Source organism: Sylvia atricapilla, chromosome 31 (genome assembly GCF_009819655.1).
Source record: "Sylvia atricapilla isolate bSylAtr1 chromosome 31, bSylAtr1.pri, whole genome shotgun sequence".
NCBI lineage: Eukaryota > Metazoa > Chordata > Aves > Passeriformes > Sylviidae > Sylvia > Sylvia atricapilla.
In genome coordinates, this window is record NC_089170.1 from 246590 (window position 1) to 268566 (window position 21977).

Genomic DNA, 21977 nt, shown 5'->3' on the forward strand with positions numbered 1-21977 from the left:
GCAGCTGGATACCTGGGACCCCATTTTTGGGGCTGTATTGGGTTTGCATGGCCTCCTTTTGGTAGCTGGGTTTTCTACAGAGCCGGGTTCTGGGAGATGCTTCTGGAAGTTTCCTCTGTGTCCAGCAGATCCAATCCCTGGTGGCTCCAAAGATGGAGGTATTGGATGCAGAGATCCACGAGGATGCACAGGTCCCCCTGGAGGAACCCACGGCAGAGCAGGGGGCTGCCTGAGAGGAGGCTGTGACCCCGGGGACACCCGTGGACAGAGGGGCCCCCGCTGGAGCAGCCTGTCCTTGGAGGACTGACCCCATGGCAGAGCGACCCACGCTGCAGCAGTTTGAGGGGGGCTGTTCACCATGGGATGGACTCAGCTTGGAGAAGTTCCTGGAGAAGTCTCCAGTGAGAGGGCCCCCAGGGTGCAGCAGGGGGACGACTCCTGACCCTGCATGGGGAATGAACTGACCATGGCTCCATTCCCTGTCTCCCTGCTCTGCCAGGATGGAGGTGCAGCTGGAAGGAGGGAGAGGTGGAGGAAAGTGTTTTAAGGGGTTTTCTTTTTCTTCTCATTAACCTGCTCGGAGTTTGTTAGCAATAAATTAAAATAATATATCCAGTTTCCAAGTGGTTTTTCCCATGACAGAGTTTGATGAGGGATCTCTCCTGGTCCTTAACTCAACTGCTGAACCCTTGGTTAAATTTTCTCTCTCCTGTGTGGCAGTGGAGGGCAGTGAGAGATCGGCTTTGGTGGGTGCCTGGGATCGGGCCAGCATCACCCCACTAGAGTGTGGCATGTCCTTGTGTGCTCCTGTGCTGTGGCGTCACAGCTGCTGTTGCTTTTGTCTCCCTTATGATTTAATCTTTTGCATTAAATGCTTGTGAAGTGCCTCTAGTATCTCTTGGCGCCGGCAGCCCCATCCCTTACCAGGGACAGGGACAGGGCACAGGCACAGGGCACAGGGCACAGGCAGCGTGTGCAGGCCGGCCCCGGCCCGGAGCAGCAGCCGGGGCAGAGCTCCCCGCCCTCCCACGGCCGGGCCGGGGATTCTCCCACTCTCAGCTCCTCGGACACGGCCCGGCTCCCCCGGCGGGGTCAGCGGGCTCGGCGCTCTCCGGGATTGGGATCGCTGGGAGCAGAGCTGATATTCCCGCAGAGTCAGCAGGGCCGGACAGCTCCTGCTCGAGGGGCTGCGAGGAGGAGGAGGGTGAGATCGAGGAGATCAGCGCTGCCCTGGGTGCAGCCCTGGCCGGGCTCTCGTGCTGCCCCAGGTGAATCCTTTGAACCCTTTCAATAAATCCCTGTTTGGTCATTTCGCTCTGTCCAGCCTCTGTTCCAGGAGCCTCTCCAGGCTCCAGCTCGACTGCAGGGGTGCGGGTGTGGATTTTGGGGGGTCCTGGTGACCCCCGGGGCGGGGTCAGTGCTTGAGGGTGGCAGGGGCTGCCCGGGACCCCCCGGCCCCCCCAAATCACACCCGGGTGTGAAAAACAAAGCTCACTCTTTGAAATTGTTCCGAGTTTAATCAGGGATAAAAAAGGGACAATATCCAGTGCTGGGGTGTTTTAAAACAATGTTCTCTATGCACCACTCCGTTGCTGGGGCACACACATGTTCAGGAGTTTAGACATCATTCAAACATTCAAAGTGAGTTTTTGGTGTTCCAGGAACTCTATGGTTTGGTTCCAACCTCTGACTTGTCTGCAGGACAATCCTGTACATCAGCTCCATATATTTTATTTCCTCTCTTGGTCCCACCCTGTTGTTCCACACTCCCTGGTAAATTATTAATTTTTTCTCTGGCACTCTGGTTTCTGTCACTGTTATCATCAGCCCACAGATGTGAGATACGACAGAATTGTTTTACACCATTCTCTGGGTTAATTATAATAGTTATAACATTAAAGCATTTTGGCATTGTGCAGTCTCTATTTTAATAATTTGTTAAGGCCTATGATATAATATCAATTTACTACACTGTCATTTATGTCAGCAACATGGTGCACACATAAACTGATAGATTATGTTATACCAAAAAGCAGCTGAAAGGGATTAAAATTGTACCATATCAAAGTCATTGTGATCAATAACAATGTGCAAAAGCTGATACATTATTGCAAAAGCCAAGATTAAATTGTCATTTGTATTGTCGTTTATAACCTGGGTCTGCTGCCTCTCCTGCAAGGCACTGACGGGGCTCAAACACCCCCTGCCCCCATGTCCCTGCCTGTCCCCGCGTGTCCCTGAGCATCCCTGAGTGTCCCCGCGTGTCCCTGAGTGTTCCTGAGCCTCCCTACATATCCCTGAGTGTCCCCAGTGACATCAGCCCAGGAATTCCAATCAGGATTTGGGAGACGTTCAATGAAAATTGCCAGAAAATTCCCCAAATTTGTCTCAAATACCGCACGGTGAGGGGCAGGAGACAAGTGACACCAGCAATGTCCCCAATTACATCACTGCCCTGATGATGTCACAGGGATGACATCACTGTCCCCTCAGCAGCCTTGGGATGTCCTTGATGGCTTTATGGCACCGCTCAGCCACTGTGGTGGCCACGGGGGCCACCAGGGCTAACAGGGCCACCAGGACCAATGGGGCTGCCACAGGGACTCAAGAGGAGGTGGTGGATGTCCTCAAGTGTCCCCAACAGGTGACATGTGGTCAGGCAGGCGCTGGCCTCCCACAGCACTCGAACTTGGCCACCGCAGCTGCCAAGGCCTCAGGGACATTGGGGGACGCCTCCTTTGTCTCTGCCAGGGCGGCCTCAATGTCCTCGAGCCAGTCATGCAGCTCCCGGGGGGGCGCCCAGGCCTTCTCACGTGCAGCCACCAAGCGCCTCAGCAGCCCCAGAACCTCCTCCACTCTCTGTCTCCTGCTGGCCACCCACACCTGGCTGAGGGCCAACACAGCCACTTTCATAACTGTGAACGGCAGCCCCAGCAGCCGGTGGGTCACAGCCACCAGGCTGCCCCAAGCTGTCCCCTGGCTGGCAGTCTTGTCCTGCGGGTCCCCGGGCCGGGCAGTGGTGGTGGCCTTGTCCTCCAAAGAGTTGTGGAGTTCCTTGGCCTTCATAGTCACATCAATCCAGCTGTCCATGAGCGCCTCCACCGCCTCCCGCCAGACTCTGGCCGTGGCTCTCACATCGGCCCAGGGAGCCCCCGGGGTGGCTCTGAGGGTGGCCAGGCCCTGGCTCAGGGGGATGACACCGCGCTGGCGCAGGGAGATCACATCGCCGTGGTCCAGGGTGTCACAGAGAGCCCCAGTGAATGTCCTCAGGTCTGTGTGCCAGGACTTTGGGGACATGAACTGCCACATGTCCCTGTCTGGCAGGATCACGGTGGCCACCATCTCGCCCAGGGTGGCCACCACAGCCACCAGATGCTCCAGCACCTGGGGAGGGGACAGGGGAGGTGGCAGGGACCTCCTGGCACTTGTGGCCTCCTGGGGTGGCCCCTTTGTCCTTTGTCCCCTCCCTGGAGGGCTCAGCTCTCCCCTTTGTCACCCTCTCGCCCCCACTGAACCGCCTTCCACCCCCCACTGTCCCACCTCGCCCACTGCCCTCGGTCCCATCCACCCCTCTGTCACCTCCTCCCTTCCTCCCACGAGCTCCTGTCCTCTTTGCGACGCGCTGCCCCCTCTGCCACCTCCCGTATCCCCCCTGTCCCCTCCACGCCGGGATTGTCGCACCTCGCGGGGCTCCATGACCGCTGCGGACACTCTGGGGACATTCCGGCAACACTGCGGGAGGCGAACTGGCGACAGTGGCGGAGACGCCAAGAGGAAACAGGGAAAAGTGACGGCCCCGCCCCGGCCCCGCCTCCCTGCCTGCGGGACCATCGCGGGGTCCCAAATGTCGCCCTGAGTGTCCCCAATGTCTCCATGAGTGTCCCCAACCCCAACGGGACCCCGATATCCCCCCATGTCCCCGGGAAGGCCCAAGTGTCCCCTCGATGTCCCGTTGGGGACACTGGGGACGCACTGGGGTCCTGTTGGGGACGCTGCAGGGACATCGTGGTGACCCAAAACGCGACAGAGGACGTCAGGGTGGCCCCGGTGTCCCCGGTGTCTCCGAAGGAAGGACACAGGGGTGTCCCAAAGGTGCCAAACGTTCCCCGGGGTGTCTCCGTGTCGCGGCGGTGACAGTGCCACCCCCGTGTCCCCACCCTGTCTTTACTCCAGCCCCGCCAGCGCCCCCTGGGCCACCTCCAGCCTCCGCGCCGCCTCTTCGTGCCCTTCCCCAAATGTCCCCAAGGCCACCACGGTGACCCCCGAGGCGTTGGGGAACCCCTGTCCCCGCGTCCCCCACGGCGTCACCTCCCCATCACAGCACGGAGCCGCCTCCCTTTCCCTGAACTCCGGCATTCCTCGGAAACCTCGGCCCGGGCAGGAGGCCAAGGAACCGCTGTGCCCGGAACCGCCGGGAGCTCGGGGGGAGCGGGGCCTGAGGGCGCTGCGAGCTGCGCCTGAGGCCGGGGTGGGGCAGGGGATGCTGGAAAGAGCCAAAACCTCTCTGTCACTTCCCTCCTCACCCTGGGCAGGGAACTGAACAGATAAGGAATGGCTCGAGGGTCTGGATAAGGGTGGGGAGAGTTCGGTCACTGGTCACGGGCACAACACACTTGACTTCGGGAAATTATTTGAATTTATTATCAAACAAATCACAGCAGGAGAATGAGAAGGGAAAGAATTCCTATGAAAACATCTTCCCGCCACATCTTCCTCCTTCCCAGGCTTAACTTTATCCTCCATTCCCTCTGTCCTCCAAACCAGAGGCACAGGGGCTGAGGGTCACAGTCCGGTCATGTCACTGCTGTCACAGGAATCCTTGTCCTGCTCCGGCCTGGGGCCCCTCTCACGGGACACAGTCCCTCAGGAACAGGCTGCTCCAGCGGGGATCCCCACGGGCTCACAAGTCCCGCCAGGAGCCGCTTCCACGGCCCTGCAGGGGCTTCCCACGGGCTCGGGGCCTCTCCCAGGCATCCCCTGCTCCTGCAGCTGGGGCCCTGCCCCATCGGACCCGGAAGCCGCTCAGCCAATCCCAGCACAGGCGGGGCGCGCTGCAGCCAATCAGAGCGCTTGTTTTGTGTCCTCATCACCTGCCGGGCAGAGCCCGCGGCAACTGGGTTCCCAAAAGTGCTCTCAGCCAATCAGAGCGCGCGGCTTTGCTGCTGCTGAGCCCGCGCTGGGCCGGGCTGGTGCTGCCAGCGCAGCGCGGCCGCTTTGGGGCTGGCGGCCCCCGGCCGGCGCTGGCCATGGGGCGAGTGGCGGCAGCTGCGGCCCTACTGGTGGCACTGGTGGCGCTGGGAGCGGCCCCGGCTGCGGGCGCGGAGCTGTCGGGTGAGCGGGGGGGCGGGAGGCGGTGGGGCAGGGGGGGAGAAGGGGGAAAAGGGGGCGAGGGGAGCCCGGAATGGAACCGGGGGAGAAGGAGGGAAGAGCGGCAGGGGCTGAGGGTCGGGGAAGGGTGAGGAAGGGGTGGGAGAGGGTGGGAAAGTGGGGAAAAGGAGGAATGGGACCCCAAAAGTGATTTGGAGACACGCTGGAGACGGGAGGGGAAAGGATAGGATGTGAAAGGGGAAGTGGGGGGAAGGGTGGGAAAGAGGAAGCGGCAGCGCGGGCAGGAGGGTCCCGTGGCGGCCGTGGGGAACAGGGGGTGCGGAGTGGGGATCCGGGGTGGCCCCCGGAGCTCTGGGAGTGCTGGGGGGTGCTGACGGGGCGCCTCCTGACCTGTGTCCTGCACACTCAGGGGAGTTCCACTGTCTGGCAAAGTCCGAGTGTCACTTCATTAACGACACAGAGAAGATGAGGTTCGTAGAGAAGCACATCTACAACCGGGAGCAGTTCCTGATGTTCCACAGCGACGTGGGGCACTTCGTGGGGTTCACCCCCTATGGGGAGGCGAATGCCAGCAATTTGAACAGCCAACCAGAACAGATGTAATACATGCAGGATGAGGTAGAAAGGCACTGCCAGCACAACTACATGATTTATGCCCCGTTCAGCGTGGAGCGCAGAGGTGAGCGTGGGGCAGAGCGTGTCCCCTCAGGCCCTGCCCAGGCAGTGACCCTGGAAAACCTCAAAACCCTCCCTGGGAATCACCCCAGAGCCGTCAGCCCTCTTTGGGTCCGTCCCCGGGGCCTCCTGTCCCTCCCAGGGACACCCGTGGCTCTCCCAGTTTATCCCAGTCCATCCCAGTCCCTCCCGGCGCCCCCTCGCGTGTCCATCGCGGCCAACGTGGAGCACACGCCCTCTAGCCAATCAGAGCGCGAGACTCTGATGACTCATCTGTTGCCAGGCAGACCCGCAGAGCCGAGTGCCCCCCGCTGGACTCGGCCTCCCAGCGCCGCGCACTTCGTTCCCAGTTCCTCTCAGTCCATTCCCAGTCCATTCCCAGTCGCTCCCACTCCATTCCCAGTCTGTTCCAAATCCCTCTCAAGCCCACACCGCCTCTTCCCTTTCTCTCTCAGTTGCCCCCAGCTGATCCCAGTGTGTCCCCGCTCTCTCCCAGTGCCCCCCCAGCGTTTCCATCTCGCTGCTGCCCTCGAGCTCGCAGGCCGGCGCCAGAGGCCTGCTGTGCTCCGTGATGGATTTCTACCCCGCCCACATCCAGGTGAGGTGGTTCCAGGGCCAGCAGGAGCTCTCGGGACACGTGGTGGCCACCGACGTGGTCCCCAACGGGGACTGGAGCTACCAGCTGCTGGTGCTGCTGGAAACGCCGCCCCGGCGCGGGCTCAGCTACACGTGCCAGGTGGAGCACGTCAGCCTGGAGCAGCCCCTGAGCCGACACTGGGGTACGGGGGAGCCACTGCGGGGCTGCAAGAGGCACTGGGATGTGCTGGGAGGAACACAGAGGGAGCTGCAGAGAGCCCGGTTGGAAGTGGGAGAGGGGCTGGGGGCTGTGGAAGGGCTGAGCAGGAGGTGAGAGAATGGTGGGATGGGGTTCCGGGAGTGCTGGTGGGCACTGGGAGGGAGTTTGGGGGTACTAAGTGGAACTGGGGGGGATTGGAGTGAGCCTGGAGGGGCTGGAAGGAGAATTCTGGATTGGAAAGCAGGGCCTAGGATGAGGTTGGTTGTGCTGGGAAGACACTGGGAGGGGTCTCGGTGAGTCCCGGAGGGTCCGGGAAGGGACAGGGAGAGTGTTTGGGGGGATCCTGGGGCAGTGGAGGGCAACTGGGAGGGGGTTGTGTGATCCTGAGAAGGACAGGAGGGGCTTTGGTGGGTCCTGAGGAGGCAAGGAAGAGATTGGGAGGAGGTTTTAGGGGCTCCTGGGTGGACTGGGTGAGACTAGGAGGGAGCTGGGAGGGCCTTGGGGTGTCTGTGAGAGGTTTTGGGGGTCCTGAGCCCCGCGGCCCCCCCAGAGATGCCACCGGACACCGCCCACAGCAAGATGCTGACGGGGATCGGGGGCTTCGTGTTGGGCTTGGTCTTCCTGGCATCGGGACTGGGCTTCTACCTGTGCAAGAAGGTGAGGGGGGGTCCCGGGGGTTGTGTCCCCCTCCCTTGGAGTGTATGTGCTCCCCTGGAGCCCCCCAGCCCGGTGTCACCCCCTTTTCTCTGCCCAGAGAGCTCCTGAGCTGCTGGCAGCCGCAGCCCCTCCCCGTGGCCTCAGGCCCGGTGGGACCCCCCCGCTCCATCCCTGCGATGATTTTGGGGGGGTCGTGTGTCCCCCCAGCCCCGCTGTCACTTTGTCCCCACCCAGCTGCTCCCAGTGGTCCCAGTAAAGCTTCCTAGTTAGACCCACTCCTGTTTATTGGGGGGCACTGGGGAGAGAGTTCGGGGGGGCTATAATTGTGGATGTGGAGTCCTGGCCCCAGGATGGATCAGGAATGGGGACCCCCGTGTGCCCCCTCAATGTCACCCTACTCTGGAGGGAGCTTGGGAGGCACCCGAACCCCAGCACAGCACCCAACGAACCCCAAAACATGCCGGGACCCCCTGAAGCCACCTGGAAAATTTGAGAAGAGGGCACTTGGAGAGTGCCCAGGCCGGGCCTAGAGCCCAGCACTGCTCCAGCCTGACCTGCCCCAGCTCTGGGTATTATTAAGGAGGAGTGGGACCCCTCCCCCACTCTTTCAGGGTCCCAGCCACCTCTTTTCCCCCACTCTTCCACTCCTTCCCTGCTGCCCCCCAATCCACCACTGCTGTCCTCCATACTTGGTTTTGGGGGTCCCATTCCCATTTACCCTTAATTCAGGCACCTCCTGACAACATTTTCCTGGGAGGAATCCCTGAGTTTTGGGATTTCACAGCTGCAGTTCTGGAAAGGGACAGCTCTGTCCGGCTTTCTCCTCCCTGTTGTGGCCTCTCAGCTGCCCCCAAAACCCTGGGGCTGCTGGCCCGGGTGAGGGGGTCCTTGAGCAGCTGGCCCAGAACCTCCACTAGTGCTGTGGTGCGTTTTTATTGTGTTTTCAACGGCAGCTCATTTACAATAGTCAGTTTTATAACACCCCCCACCCATATTTTGTACTGTTATAGTGGTTTTTATCCCTGATGGACTGTCCCTTCCCCTCTGTATTGCTGGTTTTGCCCTGGTTGTGTCTTCCCTAGACCTGCCTTTCCCTTCTCCCACAGAATTGTCAATCCTTCCCTAACAACCCCGACCCTTCTTCCTTCTGTTCCCTTTCAATCCCCCAACCTTCGATGCCCTACTGGTTAGTTTGGGCTGTTCCCTCCCCTTGTGTTCTTTCATTGGTCTATGAATTGTACTCCCCACCTCATGTTCCTCCCCATGTAACCCTTATTGGCTGGAAATTGTGTCCTCTCCCAAGACCTCCCCCGCTTAGAACCCTCTGCCAGCCCAGGTTCTGTGCCCTTTTTCTCTCCCTGACCCTCGGGGGAATAAACACCTTTGTAAATCACACAGAAGGCCTCTCCCTGTTCCTTGTCCCTGCCCATGGACACAACTTCCATCTGTGCCGTGCAGCTGCTCCGTGCTCCAGCCACAGCTGCCCCCGGATGGTGTCAGCCCTGCGGGGGGACACCGTCCTGGGGACGGTGCCAGGAGCAACTGGGCAGAAGAACTCCGGCATCGTGTCACACCAGGGTCTCCCAGCGCAGCCGGAGCTGCTGGGCCTGGGGTCCCCAAAGCCCTCAGCAAACCCCAAGTCCCTCCCAGGAACCCTCAACTCCTTCAAACCCAGCATCCCCACAGCCCCTGCCAGTTCCCCCCATAGCATCGGCCATGGCCTTGTCCCCACATGTCACTGGCCATGTCCCACCCTGTCCTCACCCATGGCTGTCTCCCCACTATGTTTCTAACCCTGTCATTGTCCCCCCATGTCTCCATCAGTGCCCGTGTCCCGCCATGTCCCCATAAATGGCCATGTCCCCCTCCATGTCCATGTGTCCCCATGTCTGCATCCCCCCATGTCCCCACCCATGTCTTAGTTCAATGTCTTTATTTTTACCCCAGTGTTGGACATTTAAAGAGATGAAGAGAAATGAAAAACAAATCAAGGCCAAAAGAAAAGGATTTCTGTGTCCATGCCAGCTGCAGATCCATGTGCTTGGGTGGGAGGGAAGAACCTTTTTTGGAGGGGTTTCCACCCCACTGATGCCAAAATCTTGGTCTTTGCCCCAGATCATCACCATGTGACTGCAGAAGATGCCCTCGGGCAATAGGAAATCAAAACTGTGGAATCCCTGAGGTTGGAAAAGACTTCAAGACAATCCAGTATTCATTGATACCACCAGAAGATAGGATTGAACACAAAAGATTTGCTGGGGTCGAAAGTCAACAAACCCACTCTGCCCAAGAAATTCCTAATATCAGTCTGTGTCAATGGATGTTCCTGCCCCTGCATTCATTCAGGTGCCCACAGGGAGACAGGAAGATGTGGATCCCCCACAGTAAAGTGTCCCCCAAACACGGATCACCAGGGCTCTGCCCAACGGGGGTCACTGGGGATCATCCAGCGCCGATCCTCCCATGGGGGATGGAGCTGGAGCAGCGCACGAAGCTCTTCCCGTCCTTGGGGCACTCACAGGGCTTCCCTTACAGTGCCTCCGTTGGTGTTGGGTCAGGGCTGAGCTGCTGGAGAAGCTCTTCCCACACTCGGGACACTCGTAGGGCCTCTCCCCGGTGTGGATGAGCTGGTGTTTTCTCAGGGCAGAGCTCCATCCAAAGCTCTTCCCACATTCCAAGCAGGTGTAGGGCCGTTCCCCAGTGTGGGTCACCTGATGCTGGATCAGATCAGAGCTTCCTCTGAAGCTCTTCCCACATTCCCCACACTCGTAGGGCTTTTCCCCAGTGTGGATCACCTGGTGTAGCACCAGGCTGGATCTATGGCTGAAGCTCCTCCCACATTCCCCACACTCATAGGGCCGTTCTCCAGTGTGGATCCTTTGGTGCTGGATCAGGTGGGACCTGTAGCTGAAACCCTTCCCACATTCCAGGCACTTGTGGGGCTTCTCCCCTCCGTGAGGCTTCTCCTCCAGCTCTGAGCTCCGGCTGGATCTCTGGCCGTCCTCCTGGCACAGGGGGGGCCTTTCCTCCTCACAGCTCCCTGGGTTTGTAACTCCTCCTCCTGCAGGATCTGCGGGGCTTTTCCTCCTTCTCCATTTGGGCACACCTTGGGAATGAGAAATCCTGGTTTGGGGAGAAAACAAGAGGAGAGTGTCCCAGGCTGGGGGTTCCTTCCGGCCTAAGTTTCTCTCAGGATGTCATTGGGTAAATTGTGTCTGTAAGAACCTCAAAAAGACCAAGATTCAACCCATAAATCCTCTTTACATCAGAACAGAAACAACACCCCCTCTAAATTAAAAAAAAATTAGCCACTTAAAAAAATAAAAGAATCAACATTAAGCCAAATAAAGCCCAGAAACACCAAGGTCCACCCCCATAAAAATTATGGATCTCCCTCCCCAGTCACCTGCTACATGTGGGGGAGGCTGCAAGTACAGGGAGGTGTGGAACCTTGTGCCTTATTTTCTACTCCTCCTCCTGTGTCCCTACTTTTACTCACACTCCTCTTCCTCCTACTATTCCTCCTTTTCCTGCACAATCCCTTCTTCTCTTTCTGTGTGCATCCTTTGAACATTTAGTCCTTAAGCCCTGCTGCTCCTTCCCTTGTCCCCCTGCCCCCAGGCCCAGCACCCACTGCCGGCTCCCTCTTCCCCCCCAAACCCACAGCATCCCACCGGAGGGGCACGGATGGAGCTGGGGCAGCGCTGGGCTCTCGGCCGCTCCCGCCACGACAGCGCGGGGGGCCCGGCCTTGGCGCTCCCCCTCCCACCTCCCCAAATTCCCCCGGGCAATGAAGCAGTGTTCCATCTGCAGGCCACAAGGACACTGCAGGCACACACAGCAGCACCCTCAGCAGGAGCAAGTCCACCCCTGCACGGACATGGATTCCTGGGGCTGCCAGAGCTCCCATTACACCAGGGACCCACCACACTGGAGCCCTTGACAACATCCAGGCTGGGGCTGGATCCACAGGAGGCCTTTCCTCATAGACACAGGGGCCTCTCCATCCACTCTGAATCTCAGACCTAAGGGGGAAAAAGGCAAAAAACGTCTTTCATTATTCAGGGGCTAAGTGGGAAGGATGATGGGATGTGTTTTATTCAACCACTATTGGCAGATGTGGGGGATAGGTTTGAAATGGAGGAACTTTGATTTTGCTCCTAATTCTGATTGTAATTTACTGGAAAGGGATTTGATGGCTAAATTAGGAATGGAAATTAATACTGCAAAAGGTGCTACTCAGGCTACTTCTCTTGTACCTTTGTGTCAAATGTCTGGCAAGGCCTGTGCTGAAGTGAACCCACAAGTGTGGGCAGCCCCAGGGAAAGAGGGAAAATTAGATACCCAGCCTCTCCAAACTACTCTGGAGCAGCCAGGACAAGTGGTGTCTAAAAGCAATCCCCTGTTCCACGGGAGGGAAGGAAGGGCTTACAGCCTGTTATTGAGCCCCTGCTCAAGGCAGGGCTTTTGGAGCCAGGGATCTCTCCCTATAACGCTCCTGTGCTGCCCATCAAGAAATCAGATGGAATCCACGGAATGGTGCAGGACCTAAGAAGAAATGAGATTATCAAACCCAGGCACCCCACAGGCTCAGATCCTTCCACCATCTGGAACCAGGTTCCCTCCTCACACTGCCACCATTCAGGACTTGGTGTCAAAGATGCTTTCTGGGGATGCCACTGACACAGGACGGTGAACAGGGTTTGGCCTTTGAGTGGGAACAAGAGGGAGAAGGGAAAATGGGAAAGACATGGACGGTCCTTCTGCAGAGATGCACAGGAGCACCAGCCTTATTCGGGCAAGCCTTGCAGAAAATACCAAAAAAATTTACCTCAGCCCCAGGGATTGGGTTAATGCAGGATGAGGATGACTTGCTTCAGTCAGGAGGAAGAGAAGGAGTGGTAGTAGAAGCATCTGTGAAATGGCTCCATTTTCTGGCTAGAATGAAAATTTAAGTATTTGAAAAACACGTAAATGGTGGAGAATAATGTTAAATAATTTGGACATATTTTGATTGATGGTTTATTTTGTATTAACCCAGAGAGCGTCTGGGAAATCACAGGAGTAATGTTACCCAGCACTAAAAAGAAGCTGCGACAATTCTGAAGATTAATCAGGAATTGCAGGACCTGGATTGAGGATTCTCTGTTCTAACCTGAATGTTGTATGACCTTGTAACCCCAGACAGACTCAATGTTGTGGTATGGACATGAGAAAGAGAACAAAACTCGAGAAAATGAAAAAAAAAAACCAAACCAAAATGATTGATGCCTCATTCATGGCTCTTCCAGACTCAGAAAAGAAATTGGAATTGTATGAGGATGTTAAACAGGGCCATGCCAAAGGAATTCTTGTGCTGAAATATTTAACCCAGTGGCCAGAGTGGCCTCACTGTCTGCAGAATTGTGCAGCCACAGCCTGAATGGGACCTGAGGCCTGAAAACTGACAGCACAAGGATCTCCTGTTGCTCAAGTCTGGCATCAAGTTCAAGCTTTGAGAACCAAAAGAGCAGTGCTGGGTTATTACAGTAGGAAACTTGTTCAGTGGCACAGGAGGATTTAGAATTGAGGACAGGGGAAGGTTGAACCCAGCCTCCTGTTTGAACAGCTGCACAGGGGCTGGGAAGAAACCCATGACTGCATTCAGGGGACAGAGCTCCAGAGCCAGGCTAGGAGACACTGATGAGACATCCCCTGGCCTGAGGGAGAAAATGTGTTTAGGGATGGGTCTTCAAGGGCAGGAGAAGGGAAAAGAGCTACAAGACACGCTGTTATTTAGGAAAGGGAATTAGACAAAGCACAGGTTACCCCCCACATGCTCAGCTCAACCGGCAGAGCTGTGTGTGCTTGTGAGAGCCTGGGACTGAAATGCCCTGAGCAGGAAGGCTGAAATATCTTCTGCTGACACCATGTCACCTCACAGGGTGCCAAAAGCAATTCTGACTTCTTCAGGAATCACTGGATCACTTAATAAGGTATTTCTAAAATAAATAATTCCGAAAAAAGGGACTGGGGAAGCAATTAACACAGATGGGGAACTCATTTTACAGGAAAAATCTTTCAGGGGGTTATGGCAGCTTTAGGAATACAACGGGAACTCACAAAACCTGGCCACACCCTGACATCAGGTCAATTAAAAGGAACAAAAGGGAATACAAAGAAACACCTTTGAAAGCTGCTGACAGAAACCAAGATGCCATGGGTAAGGCTTTTGCCATTGGCTTTGGCAAGAATAAGAGCCAGATCCCGAACAGATATTCAATTGACTCCCCTGGAATTGATCTTTGGAATTCCTTACCCTGGAAATTCTCCACGCAGTGCAGGCTGGAGATAAGGGATGTGTATTTAAAGCAGTCTGTGGCCAGAATCCTGTCTCTTGTGAAATCTCTCCCCCAGGAAGCTGGGCTGGCACAGCCCCTGCCTTGGGCCTTTGCTGTTCACAGCATCCAACCAGGACCTCGGGCCCTGCCTAAGGAGTGGGAAGAAGCACCACTGGGGGCCAAGTGGCGTGGCCCATTCCAAGTGTCCCCGAGCACAGGAACAGCCCCAGCACAGCTCAGCACGGGGGACCCCTCACCCTGGGCTCAAGGGCTCTGCAGCCCCAAAGGAGATTTGGACTGCCCGGCTGCAGGAGGACGGTGGGAGGCCACCACTGAGCAGCACTGAAGGCACCGGAGCAGCAGCCAGGGCTCCACAGCGGGGGAAGCCCCTGTGCCTGCCCACAGATCCTCTGCTGGAATCGTCTGCCTGGCCACCTCCTCGGCCATCTCCACACACTGGGGGCCAAGCCTTGCTGCCACTGTTTGAGCTTCAGGCCTTTCTGTGCCCGCACTGCCACAGGGGCTGGGGAAGGCACCGGGACAATTCCACTCTGGCTCTCAGTCACACTCACACACTGGGCTCGATGGGATCACATTGATGGGAAATAGACCAACGTTAAAATTATTTTTTTATTTCATTCCTCTACTCAGGGTTGGTTTGCCTTTCCCCTGGGGAAAGGAATTTTAAATATGTATTTTTTTAAGGGATGTAACACCACTCAACAGAGATGAGATGAACATCTAAGTCACTGGGAATAACCCAAAAGACAACGACAAAGACAACGACCATCAACAAAACATCCAAGACCATCAGCAAACAGCAACCAACACATACCACAGACACTGTCCCTGGAATAGCTGGGGACACCTGTTCTGGAAAAGGGTGACAAGGAAATCCAGGAGTGCCCATTTAATTAACATCAGAGACAAAGAAATCCAGCTCCAATAAGAATTCACACACTAACAAGTTCCCAACTTGGAAGCAATGAACATCAAATCAATGGATTTCTATGGCTTAAGACTGTTTAAAGTTTAGGAAAGAAATTAGTAAAATTCCCATGTCATGGAATGATTTTCTCTACACACCCGAGTTTTGTGTGTATGAAATTATTTTTGTTGCACATTGTGGCCAAAATCAAGTAACACATCTCAAACACTAAAGATATTGTTGGAGAGTTTTTGTTTTTCCCGCAGTTTCAGTGAAAAGATTACAGCATTAGAATAATTTTTTGTAATAATCCTACTTTTATATTGTCATCGTATAGGTTTGGGCCAGGGGTGTGAGAATCAAATTTCAGTCCTAAGAGGAGAAGTAAAAATAAAACTGATTGCTGTGAAATGTTTTTGTTTATGACTGTGTGAGGCTCTTAGTGATGGCAAAATTTTGCTATGGGTTTTTTGATGTTTAGGTTGCATTTTGCATACCAAGAAGAGTTTTAAAGATGACCCTTTAACTCACAAACAGTTATTAGAATATTGTTAAACAAACATACAAACAAAAAGGCAGATTATGGGGGGACTACAGGCGAGTCATTCAATGTCTGCTCTGGAAGAGCCTCTTCATTTCAGCCACCCGGAGAGGAGCTTTAGAAATGCAAATTAACACTGCTGGGGAAAAGTGTGGACAATCACCAGGCTCTTCTTGCCTGGGGGAGGAATTGGGCTGATTCCCTCTGGCCCTCAGCCCAAGCTCTGCCTGCTTGCACAGATGGAATTGGCACAGCCAAAGGCAGAGCCCACAGTGAGGATTTCTGACTCTGCAACACAAATTGCTTCAGCTGCAAAGGGAAACAGCAAATGGAGAATGTTGTGAAAACTTCACTACAATAAGTGGGGGGGAATCATCCCTCTCCCCACTCCAACATGTGCTGTCACTGTCTGTGTCACACAGGGAGCATTAGACCATTGGGGTGTTTGTGCTGCCACAAGTTCAGAGAAATCAGTTGGGAATCCAAGTATGTGATGATTTAATTACAGAAAAGAGATCAATTGATGCAGCCCTGGCAGGAGAGAGCCCCCAAAAATGGGGAAAAGATGAACAGCCACCAGCACAAATCCTACAACACCAGGGACCAGCCCCTGGGAACCCGAACCAATTCAGATCAGGAGCCACAGAACCCATTGATCATTTCAATGGCAGAATTAGATTACAAGATGTCTTCGAAATAAAAACCAACCAGACAGATCCAGCTCCTGAGTCTGGCCCATCAACCCACTCAAACCAAGAATGCAACATTTCTTTCACCATGGGAGGGGATCAGATTATCGATTAGCAGAAGAAGGAGGACAGGGTGGAAAATTCAGTGACTCAAGATCCCATTTAGAAATAGATGACAACCGAAAAATGGTGAAACAGGTAACAAAGGAAATAAGAAAGCAGCTCCTGTTCCAGTCCAAACGTGGGAAGGATGGCAATGGGACACGGTTTCGTGGTTCCCTGGCACACCAGGGGTTAAACGAATGCTCTTTCTCCTCTGTTGTGCTGCAGCAACTCTCATCTTTGGGCCGTGCAGGACACCTTGCTGAGGGCAGCTCATTCAGCAGCTGAGCAAGGGGATGCAGGTGGCAGCCAGGCCTCCTGAGCCACACACGGCTACAGAAGGACAGGGAAGGAGCTCACTGACAATGAGCCCAAAGCCAAAGGGCACCCAGCAAGGAAAAACAGAGTCAGGGAGTGAATCTGCTTGGAGATAGGGCCGGGGACTTGGGGATGAGGAAGGAACGGGAGAAACCATCAGTTCCAGAAAATGTTACTCACTGACACGGACTGCTGCTCGGCCAAGGTCCCGCGAAATTCCTGACCATGGAGAAGAAGAACAAAGACTGAACAGAGCCACGAACATCGGATGTTATACAAAAGCGGGGTGCATATTAACGAGGACATGCCGGAGGCGGATCGGGAAGTCGCAACTTTCCAAGTCCCTTCGCCACTGGGCAAAGGGACAGGGAGATGCAGAAGGGAAAATCAGGATAAAAAGGAGCCCGCGTCCTACAACAACTGGAGAGAGCCCACGGCAAATGCCGCACGGCCTCTCCCTTTGCTCATCCATAAAGTCACTTTACAGGACTCCTCGGTCTCCTCTGGGGACACAAACCTCTGGCGACGGGAATTTTCCCGCACAGCCCCGGGGACGGGGCGGCCACCTCCGTCCTACCCACGGGAACCGGGACGGGCCAGCGCTGCTCCGGCACCGGCTCCTGCCGAGGCAGCGGCGGGAAGGAGACCGCGGGCAGCCGCTCCCGCAGCGCCCTCAGGCCACGGGCAACACGGCGCCCACACGGCACAAGGAAGCCGCCAGAGCCCCCTGCCGCCCCCTCCGGCCGCAGCCGGCCCCGAGCCCCGGCACAAGCGAGCGCGGCTCCCACCTGCGCTGGGGCCGCCTCCGAGCTCCGCCGCCGCCTCAGCGGGCTCCGGCCGCTGCCGCCGCTCCCGGGGTCGCACACGCGCTCCCACAATGGCGCCTCCAACCAGCCACGGGCGCCCGGGGGGCGGCCCCGGGGCCGGGCTTGGCCCCGCTCCGCCCAATCAGCGCGCAGCCACCACCGGCACTGACGGCAGAATCGGCCAATGGCGGCCAGCGAGGGGCGGGCTCTGCACACGGCCCGGCCCCGCCCCGCGCTCTCAGGCCCCGCCCCCGGGCTGTGTGAGGGGAAAGCCGGAGATGAGGAACAGCCCCGGGACGGGCCCGGGCCCGAGTCGGGATTGAGCTGAAAACACAAACAAAGTTCTCCGCAGCTCCCGGCCCGCCTGGCCCAGCCCTGCGTGTTCGCCGCCACCGGCTCCGAGGAAAGCCGTCGGTTCTCCTGGCCCGAATTAGGAGCATCAACGCGTGGCTTTGATTTCCCCCGAAAGGGAAAACCCCCAACGCCCTCGGGCTGAGCGGAGGCGGGGGGAGATTTGTGGCAGAAAACTCCCAAAGTCGTTTTCCCGCAGAGTTGGGAAGAACGAAGCAAAGCCAAGTGAGGTGGGGCCCCCCACCCATCCCGGGGGTTCGGCCCCTCCCGTTTCACCCCCGGGAACAGCGCCGGGACTGGGGGGGCCCGAGCGGGACTGGGGGGCACAGGGGGGTCCCCGGCACCGGGGGGTCCCTCGGGGCTCGCTCCTGTTCCCCCCCGTTATCAGCCAGGACCCTCCGTTATGACCACGGACGGCCCCAATATTCTGGGGGCCCCCCGTTTCACCGACCCCCCCAAGGCGCTGTGACCCCCCCGATCCATGACCCTCCCCCTCCCCAGTGCCCCAGGGCAATGATTGGAGGTGTGGGAAAGGTGAGGGGCAATAAATGGGGGCAAAGGGAGACTCAGGGACATTGGCGGGGTTTGGGACCCCCTGGGGCTCCCACATGATTCCCAGTCCTGCTGGATCCCAAGAAACGATCTCAAATAATCTCAAATCCCCGATCCTGGATCCCAAAAACCCCTATATCTCAAATCCTTCTCGATACACCAAATCAAATTGTTAAAGATCTCCAGTCCTGGATCCCAAGCAAGGATCCCAAGCAGTCCCAAATCCCAGACCCCAAATCCTGCTGGTTCCCAAAAAACAATCCCCAAAATACCAGTTCCAAATCAGGGTCCTGGCTGGGTAAATCAGGGCCCTGGGTGGTGGGAATGGGCACTGAGTGTTACCAAAATATCAGAAAATCGTATAGCAGTAGTTATGCTAAGGCTTCTTGGCTAGCATTAGGGCACTAGGCCTTGGGAAGGTAGCCTGGGAATGTGCTGGGTCTGTGGAAACAATAATCAAAGGGATTAGCAAAGCATGAAGAACATGCTGAAAGGGAAAACCGTCTTAAAGATAAAGTTTGAAATATTACTAGGAGGGGGTCTAGTGACGGGGAAAAGTAAATTTTGGTAATTAACCTATAGTTTTAAATAAGACAAGCATGTAGAATTTATTACTTTAGAATTCTGTTACCTAGTAGATGAACGTCATTGCTTTGATCAAAGAATTTTTCTGTTTGTCACGTAGTATGATGAAGTAATCTTTGTAAAAAGGTATAAAAACCTGAGTCTTGATGAGGGTCTTTGGGAATCCTGATTTGGGACGTTGGTCCCCAGGACCCCGGGCCCCGAATAAAGCACGACATAAACTGACTCCTTGTTAGTTTGTGTTTTTCACTTCGTTCCGGGCAACATGAGGACGTCAGTGGGGTCCTGGCAGGAGGAATGGAGCCCTGGGGGATCATTGTGGGCCCCAAGTGGTAGAACCCGGCCCCTAAAACTGTCACTGAGGCTTGATTCTGCCCCTTGGAGGAAGATTCCCCTGGGGTCACCCCCAGAGGGCACCCGAGGGGATTTGGGTTTGGGCGTGGGGGGATTTTGGGGGGGATTTGTGGGATTTTTGTGACGTTTGGGAACCCCCAGGGCCGTGGGTGCGACCAGGAGGGAAAAGGGAAGTGGAAAGTCTGGAGATTGTGGAGTTCAGAGGTGTGGGGAGGGGGAAAAAGGGGCGTGGGAGCCCTGAAATTCCTGGGGAGATTCAGGTGGAACCCCCAAAATCCCACCTGGGTACCTGGGAACCCCAAAACCTCTGTGGAGCCTCATCAGGGACACCTGGGAAACCCCAAATCCTCCCCTGGGCAGTTTGGAACCCCTAAATCCTTTGGAATTCCCCCCGGGTGACAGGCAGAAAGACTGCACAACTCAAAGACAAAGTGAATTTTAAAGTAGGTGTTGTAATTTATGCAGCACTGAGGGCGACCTGGTATAGCTCCCAAAGGAATGTGCGCCCCTCGCTCAGTTGGCGATTTGGGCCACAATTAATGGGATTTTGGTTGGAATTTTTGCGATTTTGGATGGAATTCATTAAGTAATGGGATTTGGGCTGTAACTGAGGGATCTCTGCACAGAAGCAGCGCGATCCGAGCTGGTTCTGCCCCGTTCCTTCCCCAACCCCTGATCCTCCGACCCCCTTTGGGTTTGGATTTTTTTCCACCCTGTCACAATTCGGTAATGCAAGCAGGAATTGTGATGGTTCGTTAACCAATCTCAGAGTGCAAAAACAACACAGCGGGTATTTCAGCGGGTATATGCGCTTTTATTAGTGCCAACATGAAATGCAATAGAAGGATTTGAAGGGAAACAAAGGATAGTGAGAAAAGAGAAAGAGAAGGTGGGTATAACTACTAACAGAGAGACAAAATCCTCGTGGTCCAGCCAATAGATCTGTCTTCTTCCATGGGGAGATCTCAAAGTCTTTGGTTAACTCAGGGCTCCTCACAGTCCTTTCCAAAGCGACAGGCAGGTGGCCAAAATGTGGGAAAATTGTTACGGTGTGTTTGTTTTGAGAACTGAGAACAGGTACAGCTGTCAGCAGGTTCAATGTTAACTCAGAACAGGTACAGCCCTCAGCAGGTGCAGGGTTAACTCAGAACAGGTACAGCCATCTGCAGGTGCAGCCAATTCACTGTGACTTTCCCATTGTTCCTGCTCAGGTTCTGATGTTCCCATGGAAATGCCTGCTGGGTTTTTCCACTGAACACACCTGCAGGCAACAGTGGGCAAATGTCCCACCTCAGCCAGGCCAGCACTCCTGTGCTGGGGTTTTAGAGTCCTTTAGGGGTTTCAGTCTTGGTCCTTGACAATGGTCGTGAGGCAGATGAGGGATCTTTGGACCGTCTCTTACACATCCCCACAGCCCCTTCTCCTCTTCCTCGTCCTCTGCCATGCCCCGGCCCTGCTCCCCCCCTTCCTCCTCCTCCTCCTGCCCCTCGCTGCTGCACCTGGAGTTCCCGCAGGTGCCGCCGGCGCTGCTCTCCAACCTGAACCGGCAGCGCCTGGAGGGGAAGCTCTGTGACGTCTCCATCCGAGTGCAGGGCCGGGAATTCCGTGCCCACCGCGCCGTCCTGGCCGCCTCCTCTCCTTTTTTCCATGACCAGCTGCTCCTGAAGAACCTGGACTCCATCGAGCTGCCCAGCGTGATGGACCCCGCGGCCTTCGCGCTGGTGCTGGGCTGCGCCTACACCGGGCGCCTCTCCATGGCCCCGGGGGACATCGTGAGTTTCCTGACGGTGGGAATTTTGCCCAGAACTGACAGAATTTCACACAAAACGAGGGAATTTTGACCAGAAGCAGCAGAATTTCACAGGAAAACACGTAAATTTTGTCCAGAACTGATGGAACCGCGCCTGGAACTGACAGAATTCCCCCCAGGAGACCCCCCCGGACCCCTGCAGACCAGGTGAGCTGGTGCGGCTCCCCCGAGGGCCCGCGGCTGTTCGTGTGCCACTGCGGGAAGGCATTCTCGCACCGCAGCATGCGCCAGCGCCACGTCAACATGCACCTGGACCTGCGGCCCTTCACCTGCCCCGAGTGCCGCAAGCGCTTCAAGATGAAACATCACCTGAGCGAGCACATGAAAACGCACACGGGGCTGCGGCCCTACACCTGCCCGGGCTGCAAGCGCCGCTTCATGTGGAGGGACAGCTTTGTCAGGCACCGGGGCACCTGTGCGGGGACAGGGACACGGGGAGGGGACAGGGAACAGGGACAGAGTGACACCTAGGACACCTGTCACACCTGGGCACAGGTGGGGTCACACCTGGGCAGGTGACATCACATCTGAGGGGTTTGGTGACATCACACCTGGTGGGATTGATGATATCATGCCTGGGATGGGTGGCGAGGTGAGGGGGGAGGTACAAGGGTGATGTCACGACCAGGTGAGCCTGGAGGTCACACACATCTGGATGATGTCACACATGGTGGGCATGACATCACAGCTGGGCAGGGTTGGAGATGTGGGGACAGGTGACGTCATGCCTGGGTAGGTGGGTGATGTCATGCCAGGTGACATCACACCTGGAAAACTGGATCCTCCCAACCCGGATCCCTCACACCTGGATCCCCTCAGAGCTGAGTCCCCCCCACACCTGAATCCCTCACACCTGGACCCCCCCCAAACTCACCTGGTTCCCCCCTCCAAAAAAACCTACCTGATCCCCCTGAAAAGCACCTGGATGTCCCCAAAACCCACCTAGACCCACTCAGAAACACCTGGATCCTCCCCAAAACCCACTGGACCCCCTTTGAGACACCTGGATCACCCCTGGGACACCTGAACTCCTCCAAGGACCTCTGGATCCCCCCAAAACCCAACTGGACCTTCCTCAAGGACGCCTGGATCCCCCTGAAAAGCACCTGGACCCACTCAGGAACACCTGGATCCTCCCTAAAACTCACCTGGATCCCCCTCAAGG

The 21977-nt window shown here is 56.2% G+C and overlaps 1 protein-coding gene across 1 annotated transcript; it reads left to right on the plus strand.

Moving 5' to 3' along the window:
• Positions 1-5080: 5080 nt before the first annotated feature.
• Positions 5081-7625, plus strand: LOC136373123 (class II histocompatibility antigen, B-L beta chain-like). Its single transcript, XM_066338074.1, is given in 4 exon segments — positions 5081-5331; positions 5738-6027; positions 6500-6782; positions 7350-7625. Coding segments are annotated over 4 exon segments (873 nt in total). The 5' UTR covers positions 5081-5246; the 3' UTR covers positions 7565-7625.
• Positions 7626-21977: the final 14352 nt, after the last annotated feature.